An 18,219-nucleotide genomic window follows, 5' to 3' on the forward strand; every position below is an offset into this window, starting at 1 on the left:
AAATAGGGAATAATTTGTAATAAAAAAGATTTCTGATATTGATATAAGTATAATATTTCTAAGCAAGGTCACAAATATGAACCAAATATAATTTTCTGTATTTTATGATTATTACCTGCACTCTATAACATCGTTTTAAGCACCTAATATGATAAAATAATATAATAATTATGTATTTTTTATACATTTCGTTTTCCAAGGTGGCAACACAAGCCTTTCTCTTTCATTTCCGAGATCGACGACGAGCGGTGGCGTTCGTTCGATCGCTTGGCCACTTTCAACGTCATCTTTTTAGACATCTAATGTCTGATTTTCGCATCCCACATGCTTAGGGGTAACCGTATTAAGAAGAAATCCAAGAATCCCCGCACGAGGAGAAAAGTACGAGTGAGAGTTGCAAAGATAAATGTGAACTAGAAAGTGTGTGAGCAAAGTCGCGAGGTATCGACGTCCGGTTCGATCTGGATTTGACCAGTTAAAACCGATTTGCGGGCTGCTTTCCCCCTTGAATCTTTTTGTTTATAGTGTGTTTTGTATAACAATAGCTTAATTTTGTTATTTGAAACTTTATTTTCGTCAGTCCGTAACGAATTTTAACGAAAATGTCTGAGGAATCGTCAGCGGATCGCAATGTCGAGATATGGAAGATCAAGAAGCTTATCAAGAGCTTGGAAATGGCTAGGGGGTAAGTTTTTAATGTATTTAATTAAAAGGAGATGACGGCACGAATATTGTGGCTATACGATTGGTGATAATGCCAACTAGGCTGCGTCATTACGTTGGTGGTATGCGCGAGGTGCATGCGCGTTAAATAACCTCAGAGGTATAAGCAAGGAAAGAAATGCGGATAGTTCAAACATATAAAGTAACTCATTGTTATATAGAGCTTTTGCCACTTTTTCTACTCAAAGGCCTGATTTTAGCGATGACAGGCACAAAACAATCTGTCAGCGACTATGTGTCGTAGTAGAACATAAATGAGATTAAAGCAGGAGATTTTGTAAAATATTATAAAACAATGATAGACTGGTCTAGCTTAAAATCTTACAAAAATTTCTTTTGTTTCTGTGAAATTATTTTTTCCTATGATTGTATTGTCTTGAACAAAAGATTTAAACTTAAAGACTTTTTCCAAACAAAAAAGAGTAAATTTATTGTTATTTGCTTTTAAATATAACAAAATTTTGCCCATTATATACATACATATAAATTAGGTAGATAGTAATTTTGACAATAAACTTTTTTTTATTACTTATTCATAAATTAATTGTTATGGTTGCAAATTATACAGCAACTTTACATCTTAATTGTAGTTATTTAGTGAGGGATCAATTTAGATTAAATATTTTATTTTTATTCAAACACGAAGTAATTATTATTGGATTTTCAATATATATTGGAATTTCTTTTTGATTTGTGGATGTTATTAAAGTTGTTTAAGTAACAAACTCTAAGGAAAATGCAATACAAAAACATTTGACATCATTAATCTTGAAAACTGTAATTACTATTGTGAACTTTCACTAATTACAAAACTATAATAAAAGAAATCTACCTAAGTAACTTAGGGAACCTAGTGATAAATCCCCACTTTCTAAATATTTTTTGGGTTATAGCATGTTAGAGATAACTCAGTGCTGAGTTTAGTCTTCCAGGGTGAGGAAATGAAAATATTATAGATTTTTTAGCATCATGCTGTATTCTGCACACAGCTGGACATACAGAAGGAACCTTGTGTTAACTCCATTCCCCATTTTATGGAAAGCTATGGCTATGTTACTTTTTATATTAATTGTTTTAACATAACTCTCTGTACCTGTGGTCTGAGTTACCGCTCCCACTCATACATAGTCTGTGTCATATACAATTTTTATTTATTCCCATTTGATCATGCAAGCAAAGATGCAAGTAAGTGCTAGTATAACAAATTTCCTTATACACAGTCTAAGTGAATTGTCTATTGATTTATCACCACTCATCTGCTTAGGGTGGGTGGATTGCAAGTTATTGATTATTTCATTGTTGTTTTTTCCACCCCTTTTGTTATTAAATATTTGTGTATCTATGAAAGACTCATTGTTAAGCCCTTGTTTATATAATATGTAATTTTTGCTTTTTAAATCTCTTTTGTTTTTGTAAGTGAAATTGTTTTCCCATGAATTTGTGTGAATATTGTTGAGAGGATTATATAATAATTTTTGAAATGCAGTGCTGATTATAATATTTGAAATACAGTGAATAAAATTAGAAGTAAGCCCTATATTATATTCTATGCTTCAAATGTGAAAGTCTTTGAAGAGCCATCTAATTATTTATATTATGATACTTAAGACAGGGTTCCTCAGTCTCCTTATTCTTCTGTTCTTTATTTAACACTCGTCAAAATAAATCATACAAAACTGTAATACCTTCATTTTTGTTTTGAACTTGATGTTCAAAACTCTAATACCCCCATGATATTAGTCATTGGGTTTAGTTTGCCTAACTCTGCAGTATGATGGAAGTAACATATATTTTGATTGATAATGTGGTTGACAATGACTGGGTTGGTTAAAACTCTGTGAAATGCATACAATATTAGGTAGTTAGGTTTTCTTTTGTTATTCAAGTATGACTCATGAGTAATAGAGTTACATTGTCTACTGTAAAACTCCACTAATATGAAGCTAGCGGAGAAAACAGAGTGTTTATTAGTTAGTTTCCCTGTACCTACCCTTTTGTATGCGGGATATGGCATGAACTTATTAATCCAGGATAATAAAAAATGGTTTTTTTTCGTTTCTTCTTGATTTTTGATTGTTGTATTTCTTTTAGGAACGGTACATCAATGATATCTCTCATAATACCGCCCAAAGATCAAATCTCCCGCGTGTCTAAGATGTTGGCGGATGAATTCGGCACAGCATCCAATATTAAGTCACGTGTCAACCGTCTGTCTGTACTGGGCGCTATCACATCGGTACAACACCGACTCAAATTGTATACGAAAGGTAAGCACAGCCGACGCCTTCCGTGACCCTGATTCGTCGACCGTACTGTTCCATGAGACAAAGATACCGTCGTACTCTGAACGCGATGCTTGTGGGATCGATTTCCACTTGAGGGGGGAAATAAAATATTTAATATTTTCATTTACTCGCTATAATAGAAGTTAGAATACAGCGGAAAGGTAGAAAAGAAGTGTCCTAATAGGAATACAGTGTCTTAACACTAGGTTCCCAGGGTCCGCCTTCCTACCCTTGATGTGTGCATAATACGGCGTAAAGCTAAAAAAAAAATAAAAGACAAAGTAATCATTTTAATTCTTCAAAAACTTTTCTCAACTCAATCATTCTTGTATGTTAAGTGGAAATTAAACTTTCCTAACAAAGAAAATATACAATTTGTTAATGAACATTTTAAAGGCTTGGTAATTTTATTAAAAAGTACATATTTATTTTACGCCTTAGTGGCAATAAGGGGTGGTTTTGTAGATAAAAGCTTGTCCTGGACTGTTTACATTTATCGCACAGTATTTGGAATTCAGATGGAAAGCTTAGAGGTGTTTTGATAATAATTTCCCTCTGCCCACTATTCTAAATGCGAGATACAGCCTGAAGCTTTTTTTTATATATCTATTGATTTTCTTTATACATATATATATATATATAATTTTGTCTGCAGTACCGCCGAACGGCCTTGTAATATACTGCGGTACAATCGTGACCGAGGAGGGCAAAGAGAAGAAAGTCAATATTGACTTTGAACCATTCAAACCCATAAACACCTCCCTGTATTTGTGTGACAATAAGTTTCACACTGAAGCCCTGACTGCATTACTCGCGGATGATAATAAATTCGGATTCATCGTTATGGACGGTAACGGCGCCCTGTTTGGTACTCTACAAGGAAATACTCGTGAGGTAAAGTGTATTTCTTAATATAAAAATGACTTAATTTCATCAAGTAGCATTACTTCAGCCCGTTCCAAAGTATTTCATGGTTAATCGTAACAAAATTTTGACGTATTATGTTATATTTATCATCATCTCACCATAACATTAACGTAATTTAAGAAAATACTTCTCCATAATGTTCGAATTTTCACCCATAATTTTTTGATATCCATTCATAGGTTCTCCACAAGTTTACCGTCGATTTACCCAAAAAGCACGGCCGCGGTGGTCAGTCGGCCCTACGTTTTGCGCGTCTGCGTATGGAGAAACGTCACAATTACGTGCGCAAAGTGGCCGAGGTCGCTACCCAGCTGTTCATCAGTGCCGACCGCCCAAATGTGGCTGGACTTATATTGGCCGGTTCAGCCGATTTCAAAACTGAGCTGTCGCAGTCTGATATGTTTGATCCGGTAAGATTTTTTCTTGGTTGGAATTAGTTTTTTTTTGTTTTGAGGCATTGGTTAACGGGGTTATGTAGAAATCTTTGATTAAACAGATAATATGCACAAACCATATTTTGTGATTCTAAAAGTCATTTTGTATTGACGATAGATTTTTTGTAAATAAAGAATTACTTAATATAGATGGGGAGGCCATGATGCTAACTTGGGATTTGCTCGAGCGTCATAGAGACCTATTGGGTTGCGAAGCTTTGCAAATCTGATCCTTTATCCTAGATGGGCGACCATGTATATGGTGCTTATATTTGGTGGAAGTACGTAACCAAGTACAAGGAAATCCCAATATCTTAATCTGCCGCGCTCGAGTAAATCCCGAAATTCCTCTCTCCGCCGCGCGTTTATATCTTTTTGTGTAATCCCACTCAATTTTCCAATTTTCTTGTACAAACACCGCGGCGTTGAAAATATTAATTAACAATTTCTTGTATGCAATTTTCAGCGTCTACAATCAAAAATCATCAAACTGGTAGATGTATCTTACGGAGGTGAGAACGGGTTCAATCAGGCCATCGAATTAGCAGCTGAGAGCTTGCAAAATGTCAAATTTATACAAGAAAAGAAATTGATAGGAAGATACTTTGATGAAATATCTCAGGTTGGTTGTTTTTATTAGAAGATTTAAAGAGGCTTGCCTCCAGAATTTGGGCCAACAGAAGTGACTGAATGGTATAAAATATCTCTACTAGTACCTACTAAATATTACAATTATTTTCATGTTACACCAAATGGCATACTGCCTTTTTAAAGGTTTTATGTAAGAAAAAAAACTTTGTCTGGACATGACTTGGGCTTAATTTTAGCGTCACGCTTTATTACCCTACAAATTATCACCATCGTTAAGTAGTTAAAACTATGGTTTCATTTAAGTGGTGATGACTAAAACACTGCCTATTCCAGGATACTGGTAAATATTGCTTTGGTGTGGATGATACTCTACGGGCTCTGGAACTCGGTGCCGTTGAAACACTTATATGTTGGGAGAATCTTGATATACAAAGGTATGTTTTTGTTTATGCTTATTGCTGTATATCGCATATAGCTGGGTAGGCAGCGGGAATCTAACGCAATTTTCGAGACATTGGGTGTTAAGTTCTTGTTACTATAAATCTAAGAAATGAAAATAAATCATTCACCTGAGTACGAATTGAGTACACTGCCACACCCTGGTAAGACAAACTCTGCATTGGAAACAAACTAGGTTCCCCCTGCTATATGCGAGAATTTGCCTTTTCTCCATCCAAAATAATTAATCAAATAAATTTAATTCAGAACCTCCTCCTCCTTGTTTTGAAAGACTGTTTAAAATACAGATTTATCACAAAAACACAAATTTATTATACATATAAGTATAGATATGGATTGCTATATATTTGCAGGCAAACTTATATCTTGAGTTCATTCAAATGCTGATAACTTTTCAGTAGTTTATCTCGGTTCAGTAATTTCAAAGATTAGCGTGACCATGCATACAGACACACAAGAAATTTAAAAAATGTATTATTGCTTTCTACTATTGTTTTTAAGTGTCCCTCTATCCATTTCAGTCAAAAATACTAAATGTACATATTAATATTTTTTCTGTTTTATTATATATAGTGATAATATTTCTTTTAATTTATAGATACGTACTGAAATCTCACGCGACCAACCAAGAAACCATATTGCATCTCACTCCCGAGCAAGAAAAGGACAAGTCACATTTTACTGATAAAGAAGTATGTTATTTTATTTTTTTAAAATAATTTTACGTACCGCTATTTGATTAATTGTTTATATAATAAGAATTTGACGCCAGTCATGGCGCACAAAGTGTGGGGTACAAAGTGTGACTGGAAAACTCTCTGATTGTGAGTTCGATCCCCCCTCGAGAAGATGAAATATTTATTTAAATTTATATTTCCATTTCTTCGCTCTGGTGTCGTGGCTAAGCGCGGAATTGAGTTCCGCCACTCAACAAGGAGTAGAACACAATGCCTCCAGAATTACCTCTCCTTTACCTACCCTGTTGTGTGCGGAATACAGCGTGAAGCGTGATTTAATTTAATTTTTTTTTTAATAATTATTCCATTGTTTTTTTGTCATCTAGAGTGGCGTAGAACTCGAATTGGTAGAATGTCAGCCGTTGTTAGAGTGGCTGGCGAATAATTACAAGTCGTTTGGCGCGACTCTCGAAATTATAACGGACAAGAGTCAGGAGGGAAGCCAGTTCGTGCGCGGATTTGGTGGCATTGGCGGTGAGTTGGATAATTTATTCACTTTTACCCATTACGTATTCAATTTACCCTTGTTTTTGTTTTGTTTTATACAATTTATTTGGGGTTACCCTTTGAGGTTGGGTAAGAGTGAGTTGATATTTATACATTTTTATCCTTTATTTTTGTTTTATTCAACGTTACACAGATATTTCAGGATAAGGGTGTATTATACGGTGTAAAGGTGATCAAATTTAAAAATTATATAATATAATCTATATCTTTAAGAAACTAGTATTATTTACGTTTATAAAAAGTTATAATTAATTAGTGCTATCATTATTTAATAATTATAAAGATTATTATTAAATAATCTCGTAAAAAAATATAAAATAATAATAATTCTGGAAAAGTTTCATGGAATGGTTTCTATTTTTAACTTTTTTTATTAGGTCACTTTTATACTGACACAGGGTAACATTTTATCTATATATTTTGTTATAATTATTTATGTATGTATTATATTACATATTGCTCTTTAAGGAAATAGAAAATAACATAAAATGCATACAAAAATGTTTTATTGGCGATTTTTAACGGTTTAATAAAAAAAATAATGCTTTATGTTGTTTTGTATAAATAAAATTACTTATTTACTTGTTAATATACGTATTTGCTAATGTTTTTTATAATGTAAGCTAGAAGTGTTCTGGGAGTTTGTATGGACACACTTGCCCTGTAATGGCTAAGTTTAAGCTATTTTTACTTAAAAGGACCTTGCATTTGTTCTTTATATTGTTTTTTTTTCAAATACTTTTAATACAGATTACAAAGACTTTACAAATTTCAAGGTTGACAGAAATCTGTGCTGTTTTTTTTTTCGGGCACGGAAATTGCATAAACGTTTGTATGGTGAAATTTTTTGCCGGTATTTATAATTTTATTTTTATTATTTAAATTATAATTTTATTTTTGAAAAAAAATGTTATTTTCCGTATAATTTAAATGTTTGTTTGGCAATATTTAAATGATTATTGGCAAGTGTGACTCCAAAAAAAAAAAAGAAAATCCAAAAGCTTCCCAGCGCACTTTGAATTTGAAAACAAAAATACTAATTTTCTCTTTCTCTTTTTCTTGCTGCTCGGATGCCGTTGGATACGAAACATCGATAACATAAATTGTTCATATTATCGATATCAATCAATCGATTATAACTATCAAAACTGCTTATCTGTAACTGCATATCACTATTAACTAATTAATAATGTCCATTCGTTTATACAATCGGTTCTTATACATTTAATTCGGTATACATCGTTAAATTAATTCGAATAGGTATATTACGTTACAAGGTGGACTTTCAATCGCTTCAGCTAGACGAACCGCTGGACGACGTCGACCTCGACGACTACTAAGTCGATTCGCAATTCGATTACAGTAGAAACACGATTACAATAGATAATAGAAATAAGATATAATTGCTTGCATGGACGGTGTACGGGCGGGTGGGACTCGGCGTTTTAAATACTTCATTCATAAAACGTTAAACGAGCAGCAGCAAAAAATTTTTTTTTTAAGTCGTTAAACATTCTAATATAAAAAAAAACTGAGTTTCCACCCGCCCTTTACAATGTCATCGCCTAACATTCTTTAACTCTTGTCTTTACTTATATAATTTTAAATACATACTTTGTACTATTGCTTCTCTCTCTCTCTGTGTGTACCTGTACATTATATAATATGTGTTTGATACATGCACTGTCCTTCTAGACGGTCGTACGGGGTTCGATTTTTGTCCATAAATAGGTCAGTCACAGTTAATACAAAACTTCACGTTTATTTTAGATATCAATCTAAAGAAAATGAAAAAAAGTATTTGTTGTTTAAATATAGTCCAAGTCAAGTTAGGTGAGGTTGATTTGAACTTAAGAGAATGAATTGTTTTCATTTCCACATTCTGGCAAACAAGAATTTTGTTATATTGAATTATAAAGAATTTGAATTATTGAGTATTTTTTTAGATGATGACATGAGATTCGATGTTTTTTCCCTTATGTAGCAGGGTAGGTAGAATGTAGTGTCATGACACTCCATCCCCAACTTTTTTTGAGTGCTTGTAAAATATGTAAGCCTCTTTATTGATTACATTGCATGTTACCTTCAATAGTACTTATTACTTACTGGGCTAGATTCCAAAATTAAATATTATTTTAATTTATTTGCTATATTTATATGATATTATTATTATAAAAGAAATACTTAATTTGAAATTTATCGAACCCCACACAACTTTTATTTGGTTTAACCACCACCAACATTGCCTTAAGCAATTAATAAAAAATATAAAGTAATAATAATATAAAGTATTATATATTAACGATACGAACGATAAAGTCTAGATTTTTTTTATTCGGAGCCAAAAAACATTGTATCTGTTAATTACATATATTTTCCATTTCATTGGCCCTTCAAAACTCGATTCATAACTAATTTAGTACAGAAAAATAGTGGAATCCGTGATGTTGCTATAAATGTTTTTTGCCCACATTTAAAAATACCTAGTCTTCTCCAACATCTTTTAACATGTGTTAGCCTACCAATTAACGCCCGATGTTAATAATCAAACCTAATCCATAAATTGCAACCATAGATTGAAATATCAATCCATTTTTTGAGTTTAGCTTGCCAATAACCTATCGATGTACTTCATTTTCATTGGCATGCAGGTTAGTGATTGGATAGACATGTCGAACAATCCAAGATTGACGTTAACTGGAGATAGGAGATACATTATTAACATCGGGCGTAAAATGACATCCACCTGGAACTGAAAGCGTATTTATAACCTGTACTGTAACTTTTGACAATGTTACAATCGTGATATACAAGTGCTGATGAGGACCCACAGATGCTTATATTAGAACGTTGACTATTCATAGTTTTATGCAGATTCATAATTTAGCTTGTAGCTTGTCTATCTAAAGCTTAATATATCGATTGTTCGAATTAAATAGAGCAATCGATTTTGTGAATGCTTATAATCGATTAAAACAAATTATAATCTAGCAATATTAGCAATATTTACACGATGTTCCATTATATTACCTACAGTAATATTAACATCTTACACGTTATTAACTAACGAAGGTGAAGTTGAAGAAAATAAAAAAAGTCATGGTTAAGCTTACAAGTAACGAAATACCATTTGTATCGCACAAACATATAATAACATACACATACGCAATAGGCGAGTTCTTAGTCGGTTGTAATAGGGTTCTTTTATACTCCTAAGAGGGTTGTTTGGCTTTATTTGAGACCGGAACTTACGTTGTGCGTCAGATATACAACGTTATTATAACAATCGCTTTTTAAATAATTCCTCTTCGTCACCCCATAGTCATCACTGGTTATTAAGTTGAAGAGATTCTGTAGTTAAACATTCCTAGAATTAATAGGACTTTAGAATACAAGAATAGGCAAAGAGATCTTATAGTTTGTGTGTCGGTTGGCGGAACCCAACACCTCGTTTTGCTAAAAACTCATTTCATATATATTGCACCTCAGTCAATAAGTCTATTTTAATTTAATTTGTGTTTCTATACAATTGATTTTTGTATAATATTACGAAATGAGTTTGCGTTCTTAATTAATGAATATAAAAATAAAATAACAAGCGAAATATTTGACATCTTTTACAATATATTTTTTTAAATAATTTATTATTAATAACCAAAAAAATTACATCAATCATTGTAATTTTTATAATGACGTTAAGATAATAAGAAATTGTCATAATAGTTAAGAATTTAATATAATACTTTAATTAAGGAGTACCTTCGGTAGCTTACTTTCCTCTTTTCAGAAGCTGCTGACGACGATACTAGAAATTATCGTAATTAAATTAAAACTAATATTCCACTAGTATACCATAGTTCAAACCTTTTACATAATGTATACTTCGAAACATCACGCGCATAGAGCGCAAACTGGTGAGCAAAAAGATGGTGTCGTATATGGTGTAAATTTGGATTTTAAATAGGTACATATTCATAATTATTAATCCAAAAATACCCATTAAAAATAAAAATTTTTTGCTGCCTAAAAACTATATAAGTTAAGTTCAATTCAATTAAGATTAATTCTCCTTTATTCAAATAATACCCATAGTAGGCAATTACAGTCGTTTTAGTCAATAGGCTACTAGTTAAGGGCGAGACCTTGGAAATTGTCATATTAGTATTAACGTTAGTGATAAGTTCTAAGTCAAGGCACGGTCCGGAAGCACCCAGCGTCAACACATATTTAATTTATTTTTTCTCCACGCTGTATCCCGCAAATAGCAGGGCAGACAAAGGGAACCTGGGAACCTAATGTTAAGACCACATTCCCATTAAGACACAATTTAGGAGGCATTGGGTGTTGAGCGGCGGAACCCAATGCCGCGTTTTACTTCGTTACCAGTGTGACGAAATGAAAATATCAAATATTTTATTTCCTCGAGTGAGGATTGAACCTACAACTGTCGCGTTTACAATCGCTCGCTTTGTGCCCTGTGTCCTGTTATATGCGGTAGAAAACGTAAAGCTGAAAAAATGTCGCTTTATAAAAATTAATTATCAATAATTTTGAATAATAATGCGGATGATGTTAGATTAAACATTTTATATACAATTAATATTATTATTAGGATGGGGTAGGCAAAAAGAACCTAGTGTTAAGAAACGTCCTGCCCATTTTATTGGCGACAAAGTGGCGTGGAGTTGAGTGGCGGAACTTAACACCGCTATTTATTGTATCGGAGAGAATTAAAAGTAATTTTAGTGGTAAAATCGCTTTGAACAATTAGACATTTAAAATGAGTAGAACAATGCTTACACTATTATAGCATATGTAATATATTATTAGCTTGACAAATCTATATAAAGTTACCTTATGATAAGTCTTAGTTGCTGCTAAATTTAAAAAGTCCTTACAATTCTGACAAGTAAATTAACTAGAACTTATCTGAAAGCTAGACTCAGATATTTAGATTTCTCTAGACCTAAAAAATATTTTGCCGAGTTTCAAATAAAATGACACAATATTTAAATGAAACTGTTTTGAATGTAAAAGCAATAACCACTTGCCTTATCAACTCATAGCTTGTCTCAAAAATATGTGTATTTTTATATACTCGTTGATGCAAATGTAAGTTACATTTATAAATGGTTTTATATGTAAGTTTTAGAATAGCCCAGTAACAACAGGAACATAATTATCTAACAAACTTCAAAATTTTTATCTTATATATATATATATATATATATATATATATATATATATATATATATATATATATAAAATCGAAAGGTCATTCACTCATCACGAAATCTCAGAAACTGCATGTGCTAGGAATCTCAAATTTTGCATAGGAGTTACTTATAGGACAGGTGCTCGCTAAGACGGGAATTTGCAATATTCGACTTCTAAAGGGTTGTTTTTGGGGTCGAAAGTTTGTATGAAACTTCGTTACTACAAATGCTAGAAGTCTCAAATTTTGCATAGACGTCACTAGGACGTAATCATGGAGACAGAAATTAATAATAATATAGTTCACGCGGGTGAAACCGCGAGCGGGCCGCTAGTTAGTTTATAAATATCGGTGATAATCAATGGGATTTCAAGATCGGTGGCTTAGAGTTGAATGGAATGTAAACTAGTTAAAAACTAACTACAGTTAAATTTAAAGTCTTATATGAAGGGTACGAAATACATATTTTCACATCGTTTGGCGTTTTAAATTTGATGGTGGCGCGGTCGGATAGAAATAACTAGTTGTGTGTGACATATGACACATGACACATGACACATTCTAAGTGTCACAAATAAATATGATTTATGAATTTATAATTCATAAACTCGAAACTAGACTTTCTCCGATTAGCATGGTCAACGAAACAAACTCTTGAGCCCTATATTGTTCGAGTGACGAATTCTGACATTAATTCATAGCTTTGGTCACTCAACCTGACAGAGTCTGACCACAGCTGACTTAATTACATAATTTGCATATACATACATATCATTTATGCACATTTGAACTGTACCTGATTTTTGAATGGTTGCGACTGTCGTGCCTTAGATATTTACAGCTATTTATTTATTCGCTATTTTACAGCCGAAACAAACGTGGTCAAATAAAAATATTTTTAATTGTTAATCTAAGGAAAAGTAACCAATGAACAAAGATTTATTGTGTAAATGTAACTTACGTTTGTCGTTTATTGTCTATGACTAGGATGGACTGCGCAATTCACTAGATATCGTCATCTTTTTTTGGAAAATTAATTTAAAACATGAGAATTTCTTAATAAGACGTCTTTTTTATCAAGACAAAATTATTGCGCAGTCCAATTTATACACCTTTGCCTACAGTTCCAGGTGGATGTTCCAAACACGTAAAAAGAGAAGCATACATAATGTTGCTAAGAGAGAAAAAAAATATGTACATTTTACATTATAATATTTTATTAAATTTTTTAGCATGGTAACACTAAAACACTAGATATTTAGTATATCTTTTATGAGTGCAATTACTTCGATTTTTTACTTTAAAAAATTAGGTGTCGAATAATAACATTTTAAATAATACAATGTAATAACTTAACGAATTATTATTTTTAAACTAACAGTTTGTCAATATATGAATTGGAAGTGTATGCTTTTCTGATTTATATATATATAATATAAAAGTGTTTGCAACGGTGTCTTGTGTTTTTTTAAACAGCCCATTTCGAAATACAAAGTTGTCCACAACTCAAAGATAACCCATAATTCCTACGGGGACGCGTGCATCAGAAGTAGCGGGCGGCCACTAGTCAGTCCTCTTTAGATTATATATAAAAAAAAAAAAAAACTAGACAGCTGGATCTAGTATTCAGATCTTGAAATTTTGCAAATAACTTGTACGTAGAGCTTAAGTTACCTATAAGAAATGAATAATGAAAAACCAAATTTGTGAATGTTATATTGTGATACTTTACGCTGTATGTGTTGCTGCTTCCTCACATAGCAAAGTACACTACTACGCGCGCGTACGCTCACACCTTGTGTGAACCTTGCGAATGGTTCATGTCCTCGGTCTGCTGAGGGGGGTGTGGCTGCGCCAGGGCGGGCGGGGCACCTTTATTCAGGCAATTACAATATTTTTCAAGATTACCTTATCAAAGTGTTTATAAAGTCTCGTTTACAAGTAAAAAAACATTTACACACCATGCATCCATTACAGAGTAGATAAGACTAACCGTAATATAATCGGTCCATATATTTGATCGTACAAATTTATATTATCCTTTTTTACATTTTGCATTACAAACAATATTCCCCACCTTCTCTTCCTGCTGTTATTTGATAAGTAATTATTAACAATAAATACATGTTTCCCGCCGTTAACTCGTTTTGTTCCAAGCAATCCAGGAGGTCGAGGTAATAACTATTTAGTTTGTGCATGGTCCTTTAGTTTGTGCTTTTGACTTTCTTAGGTTTTTTTAAATTGACATTGACTTTTTATTTGTGTTGTGTTTTTGCGTCTGTGGTAGTTAAGTTTTTTTTACTTTGATGTCATTTTTTGACACGTGTTCGATGTTGTAGAGCCGTTTACAACACGCGCACACACGTGAACATTGATAATAACAATAATGTTATCAAGTGTTTATTTACCTTTTCTTTTTGGACGTTCAAATATATCGTGTCGCGAATTCGCTTAAACAGTTTCTTTATCGTGATTTTTTATCTTTGTATTATTTTTACGAATATTTACTTGGTTTCTTGAAGCCCGTTCAATTTCATTTAGAATTTTGGCCTTTTTTTATTTTATTAAATCAATTTATTAATTGTGTTTTTTCTTCGAACGTTTAGATTAAAAATTGAGATTTTATGCTATTGAGTGATATGGCGAATAATAAAGAAAGCAATTCTGTATTTGCTTAAAAACTAATTTAATTTTTGTATAAAATAACAATATTAAAAACAAATTAATATTTGCACACTTTCCGTGCTTTCACTCAATTCCAGAGCGGGGGAAATCGAACCCACAACTGTCGTATTTAAAGTCGCTCGCTTGTACCGCTGCACCACTATTCATTTAGTTGGTGTAAAAAGTCCAAATTATTTGCATTAAATGAAAAAGAAATTCCATTTAAAGGTATTCAAACTCGTATCCTCCTTTGTGCTTTCAGCCTATAGATGTCAGATAACACCTTTAAAAGAGAGCTTAACCATATTATGTTAACAACCATTATGTACCCATTTTAAATTTAAACAATTTTTTTAAATTGTTTAAATTTTTGTTTTGTTTGTTTTTGAGCGTTTTTTTTGCAAGTATTTTGTAATATTACATGACATTAGTGCACCGATTTTGAGGTGTAATTTTTTTTTATCTGTCAAGTTGGACGCCATTTTTTTTGCGGAATACAGATATTGCATTTGAATGTTTTTGTTATTTAGTCTTTTAAATAAGGTTTGTTTGTAATTCAACTGGTTTGTATCAGACTCTGTAGTATAGATAGAGTTTAGGATTTTGAAATATTTTAAATTCTTTTTTAATTCAGAAATTTAAGATGATATTTTATCATCACCTCAATTTATAGACGAAACTGTTTATTTTAACATTTTTAGAGAAACATAAAAAATTGCAACATATTGAGACACGATCCGCGCCAATTTAATAAAAGACCAATTATTTAACTATTTAATTGTAATTAAAGAAAAGTTCAATTTCGCCATATTTATTATGTTATTAATTTATTATTTTAACCTTTCTCCATTAATGTGAAGCATGTCTTTGTATTGATTACGGTTGATTTTAGAATGAAAAGTAGATGTTTTCTTATTTTTTTATTATAGATTAAATTTTGTTTGTAGATTAGATTGTTTTTTCTTCTTTATTTTCTATTTAATTTAAACATTCATCATGCAAGATTTCGATCGTTTATACGATTTTTTTTGTTTTTTACACTTTATCCACGTTTTATGGGTAATTATTTTATATTTTTCTTATATATAATCTGTATTTTGCAGGTCTCCTGCGTTACAAAGTGGACTTCCAGTCGATGCAGTTGGACGACGAAGAGATCGACAATCTATACGATATAGATGATTATTAAACTCTTTACTGTTAAACTGTGGAGCTTTTGCAATACAATATGTTATTAAAAAATGAGTTTTCTTAATTATTTATTTTACTTCATCTATTTTTTATCTGTTTATACTTAGCCGTTTTTTGTGATCTTTGTCCAGAAAAAAGTAGCGGTTCCTAAAAATGTTGTGATCATATATTTTTTTGTTTTTCAAAAGCTAAACTCATTATTAATAAAATTAACGATTTGTTTCATTATTTAAAATATATCACAAAAAACATAATCATCAATATTTTAGATAATAAATTGTTAAACAGTTTTGTATGTTTCTATATTTAGCATAAATTTTTGTGCCATTTGTTGCTTGCTCTCTTTGTTTGACAGATAATTAAAAAAGTAAAAGCATTTATCTTAATTTTTTGTATCTGTATGAATGATTGTTCAATTTTACAGAATATATAAAGAGTTTTTATTTTATGTATAAAAATATATGTGATATAAATTGTGGATTCAATGTATGGATGATTGCTATTGACACAATGGGCGATGAAATAGTAAAATATACCCATACACCGAGGTTCGATTAAAACTCGGGTATGGGTATATTTAAAAAAAAATCTTAAGCAAATGATTATCAGATTCTATTTTTAATATCTTTTATGAAATTGATAGTATAAAATTCTTAGGAACCGTTACCGTTGCCTTCTATGGTTTGAGCTTGGCTATATAGACCTGTATCCTAAGTCGAAATTCAACAGTTTTATCGTATATTTTAAACATGTACTCGTACGTCAATGTTCTCATATATATGTTTTTATTCTAACTGTTTATGGTTGCACTTTAGTTGTTTTAGATCTGGTAGAGAAAAAGAAAACAGAGTTATTTTAAAGTAGGTTCTCTCTGTTTTTTACTTTTTATTATTGTTAACTTAAAGAAATGAATTTTCACTACCGGATCCTCGACTATGTTAATAGTATTATGTTTTACATTTTAAAAAATTCTGGAATAAACCGATACTTTTAAACGAAGTTTTTTGTTTTATTTTTTATATTTTACACTTATATATAATATTGGCATTTTTTTAAATAGTTTTTTACGTACTTGTAAAATACGTAAAATAAATTTGTATCCGTTCTGGAAAACCCTGCTATGTGAGAGAAAGCATTAAGCAACTATACTATACTATACAAGATTTTGTCTTCCATTTATCATTGAGTTCGTCGTGGCGCAGGGCACAAGCTTGTGATTGTAAACGTGACGGTTCCGTCCCACGTCCCACTCGAGGGAATGAAATGTTTTCCACGTTCTGGTAAGCGCAGCGTTGAGATTCGCGGAAGTGTCTTAATGGGAACGAAGTTTCTTAATACTAAGTTCTCTCTGCCAACCCTGCTATATGAGTAACAAAGAGATGCTAAGGTAATGTTTTTTTTTGTTTGAAGCCGTAGTTCTTGCGATAAGCGCTTTCAACCAAACAAACTTCAACTTTATAATATTATAAATTTAGATTTTTAAAACTGATATAATGAAGCAAATCAAGGGTTTTAAATGTAGATTATATATGTAGTAAAAAAAAATCAAGTTTAAACAGCAAAAACCAAAACATTTCGATAATAGATTCAAATTTTTGCATATTAATTCGAAAATTAAGTTAAAACAAACATTAAAAAGTTAATCCAAATTAGATTGTGTCTAAAGTATTATAGTCCCTCAACGCCGCTCTTTATCCTATTAGAGTGAGAAATTTTATAAATCATGAACGTCTGATGACATTGTTTTTGTTTTTTTCAATATTATTTGATTACTTGATAAAGGATGAGATGTAATCAGCCAAAAACAATGATTCTAAAATCGGTTTCGCATTAGCATCCATAAAAACTCCTTACAACTTTTACAATATTAATTACATGTTCTGACATGTTATTAAAATATTTTAACAACAATTTCGCTCTTTATATGAGAAATTTTAGGATTTTTCGGAACAATTAAACAGAATTTTTGATGTTATCTGTTAAAATTGTTGTTTCTCGCTCGTTTCGCTAAGAAAATCATGTAAAACTCAATTTTAATTGTAACTAAAAAAAAAACATTTGGTACCAACCTTGTCCAAATTTGTACATAAAGGTTTTTTTATTGGCCCACAATTATTTATGTCGCTGTAAATTAATGAAATCGCTCAAAAGGGTTCTTTACTTTATATAATAGTTGTGAGAGACAACTGTTCGTCTGTGTGTTATTTTTTTATAATAGTGAAAAAATGTAATTTAATTTAAATAAAGGCGAGGCGTGGCGCAGGGGCACAAGCGTGCTGTTGTAAATGCAATGGTTATGGGATGGGATTCGATTGCCACTCGACGAATTTAATTATTTAATTTTCATTTCCTAGCTCGAGGCAGAAAAAAACTGTTTTTTTGATACTCCGTTCCACACGTATTACCATTAGAGCGAGGAAATGAAAAAATTTTATCCCCCCAAATAGGCATCGAACCCACACCCGTCGCGTTTGCGGTTAGACGCC

The 18,219-nt window shown here is 31.6% G+C and overlaps 1 protein-coding gene across 2 annotated transcripts; it reads left to right on the plus strand.

Moving 5' to 3' along the window:
* The first annotated feature begins 215 nt into the window (after positions 1–215).
* eRF1 (eukaryotic release factor 1) lies at positions 216–16,732 on the plus strand. Of its 2 annotated transcripts, none has more exons than XM_085199964.1 (9): positions 216–685; positions 2,815–2,990; positions 3,664–3,902; positions 4,115–4,345; positions 4,836–4,991; positions 5,294–5,394; positions 6,018–6,111; positions 6,483–6,630; positions 15,646–16,732. In XM_085199964.1, exons 1-9 carry the CDS (start codon positions 603–605, stop codon positions 15,729–15,731), a joined length of 1,314 nt encoding a protein of 437 aa, XP_085056090.1. In that variant the 5' UTR covers positions 216–602; the 3' UTR covers positions 15,732–16,732. The 2 variants fall into 2 exon arrangements, with proteins under 2 accessions (XP_085056090.1, XP_085056091.1); XM_085199965.1 differs by lacking the exon at positions 15,646–16,732 and adding an exon at positions 7,924–8,082.
* The last annotated feature ends 1,487 nt before the right edge of the window (positions 16,733–18,219 follow it).

The sequence above is a fragment of the Heliconius melpomene genome, chromosome 17 (assembly GCF_056956725.1).
Source record: "Heliconius melpomene rosina isolate 202511_hmr_F chromosome 17, ASM5695672v1, whole genome shotgun sequence".
NCBI lineage: Eukaryota > Metazoa > Arthropoda > Insecta > Lepidoptera > Nymphalidae > Heliconius > Heliconius melpomene.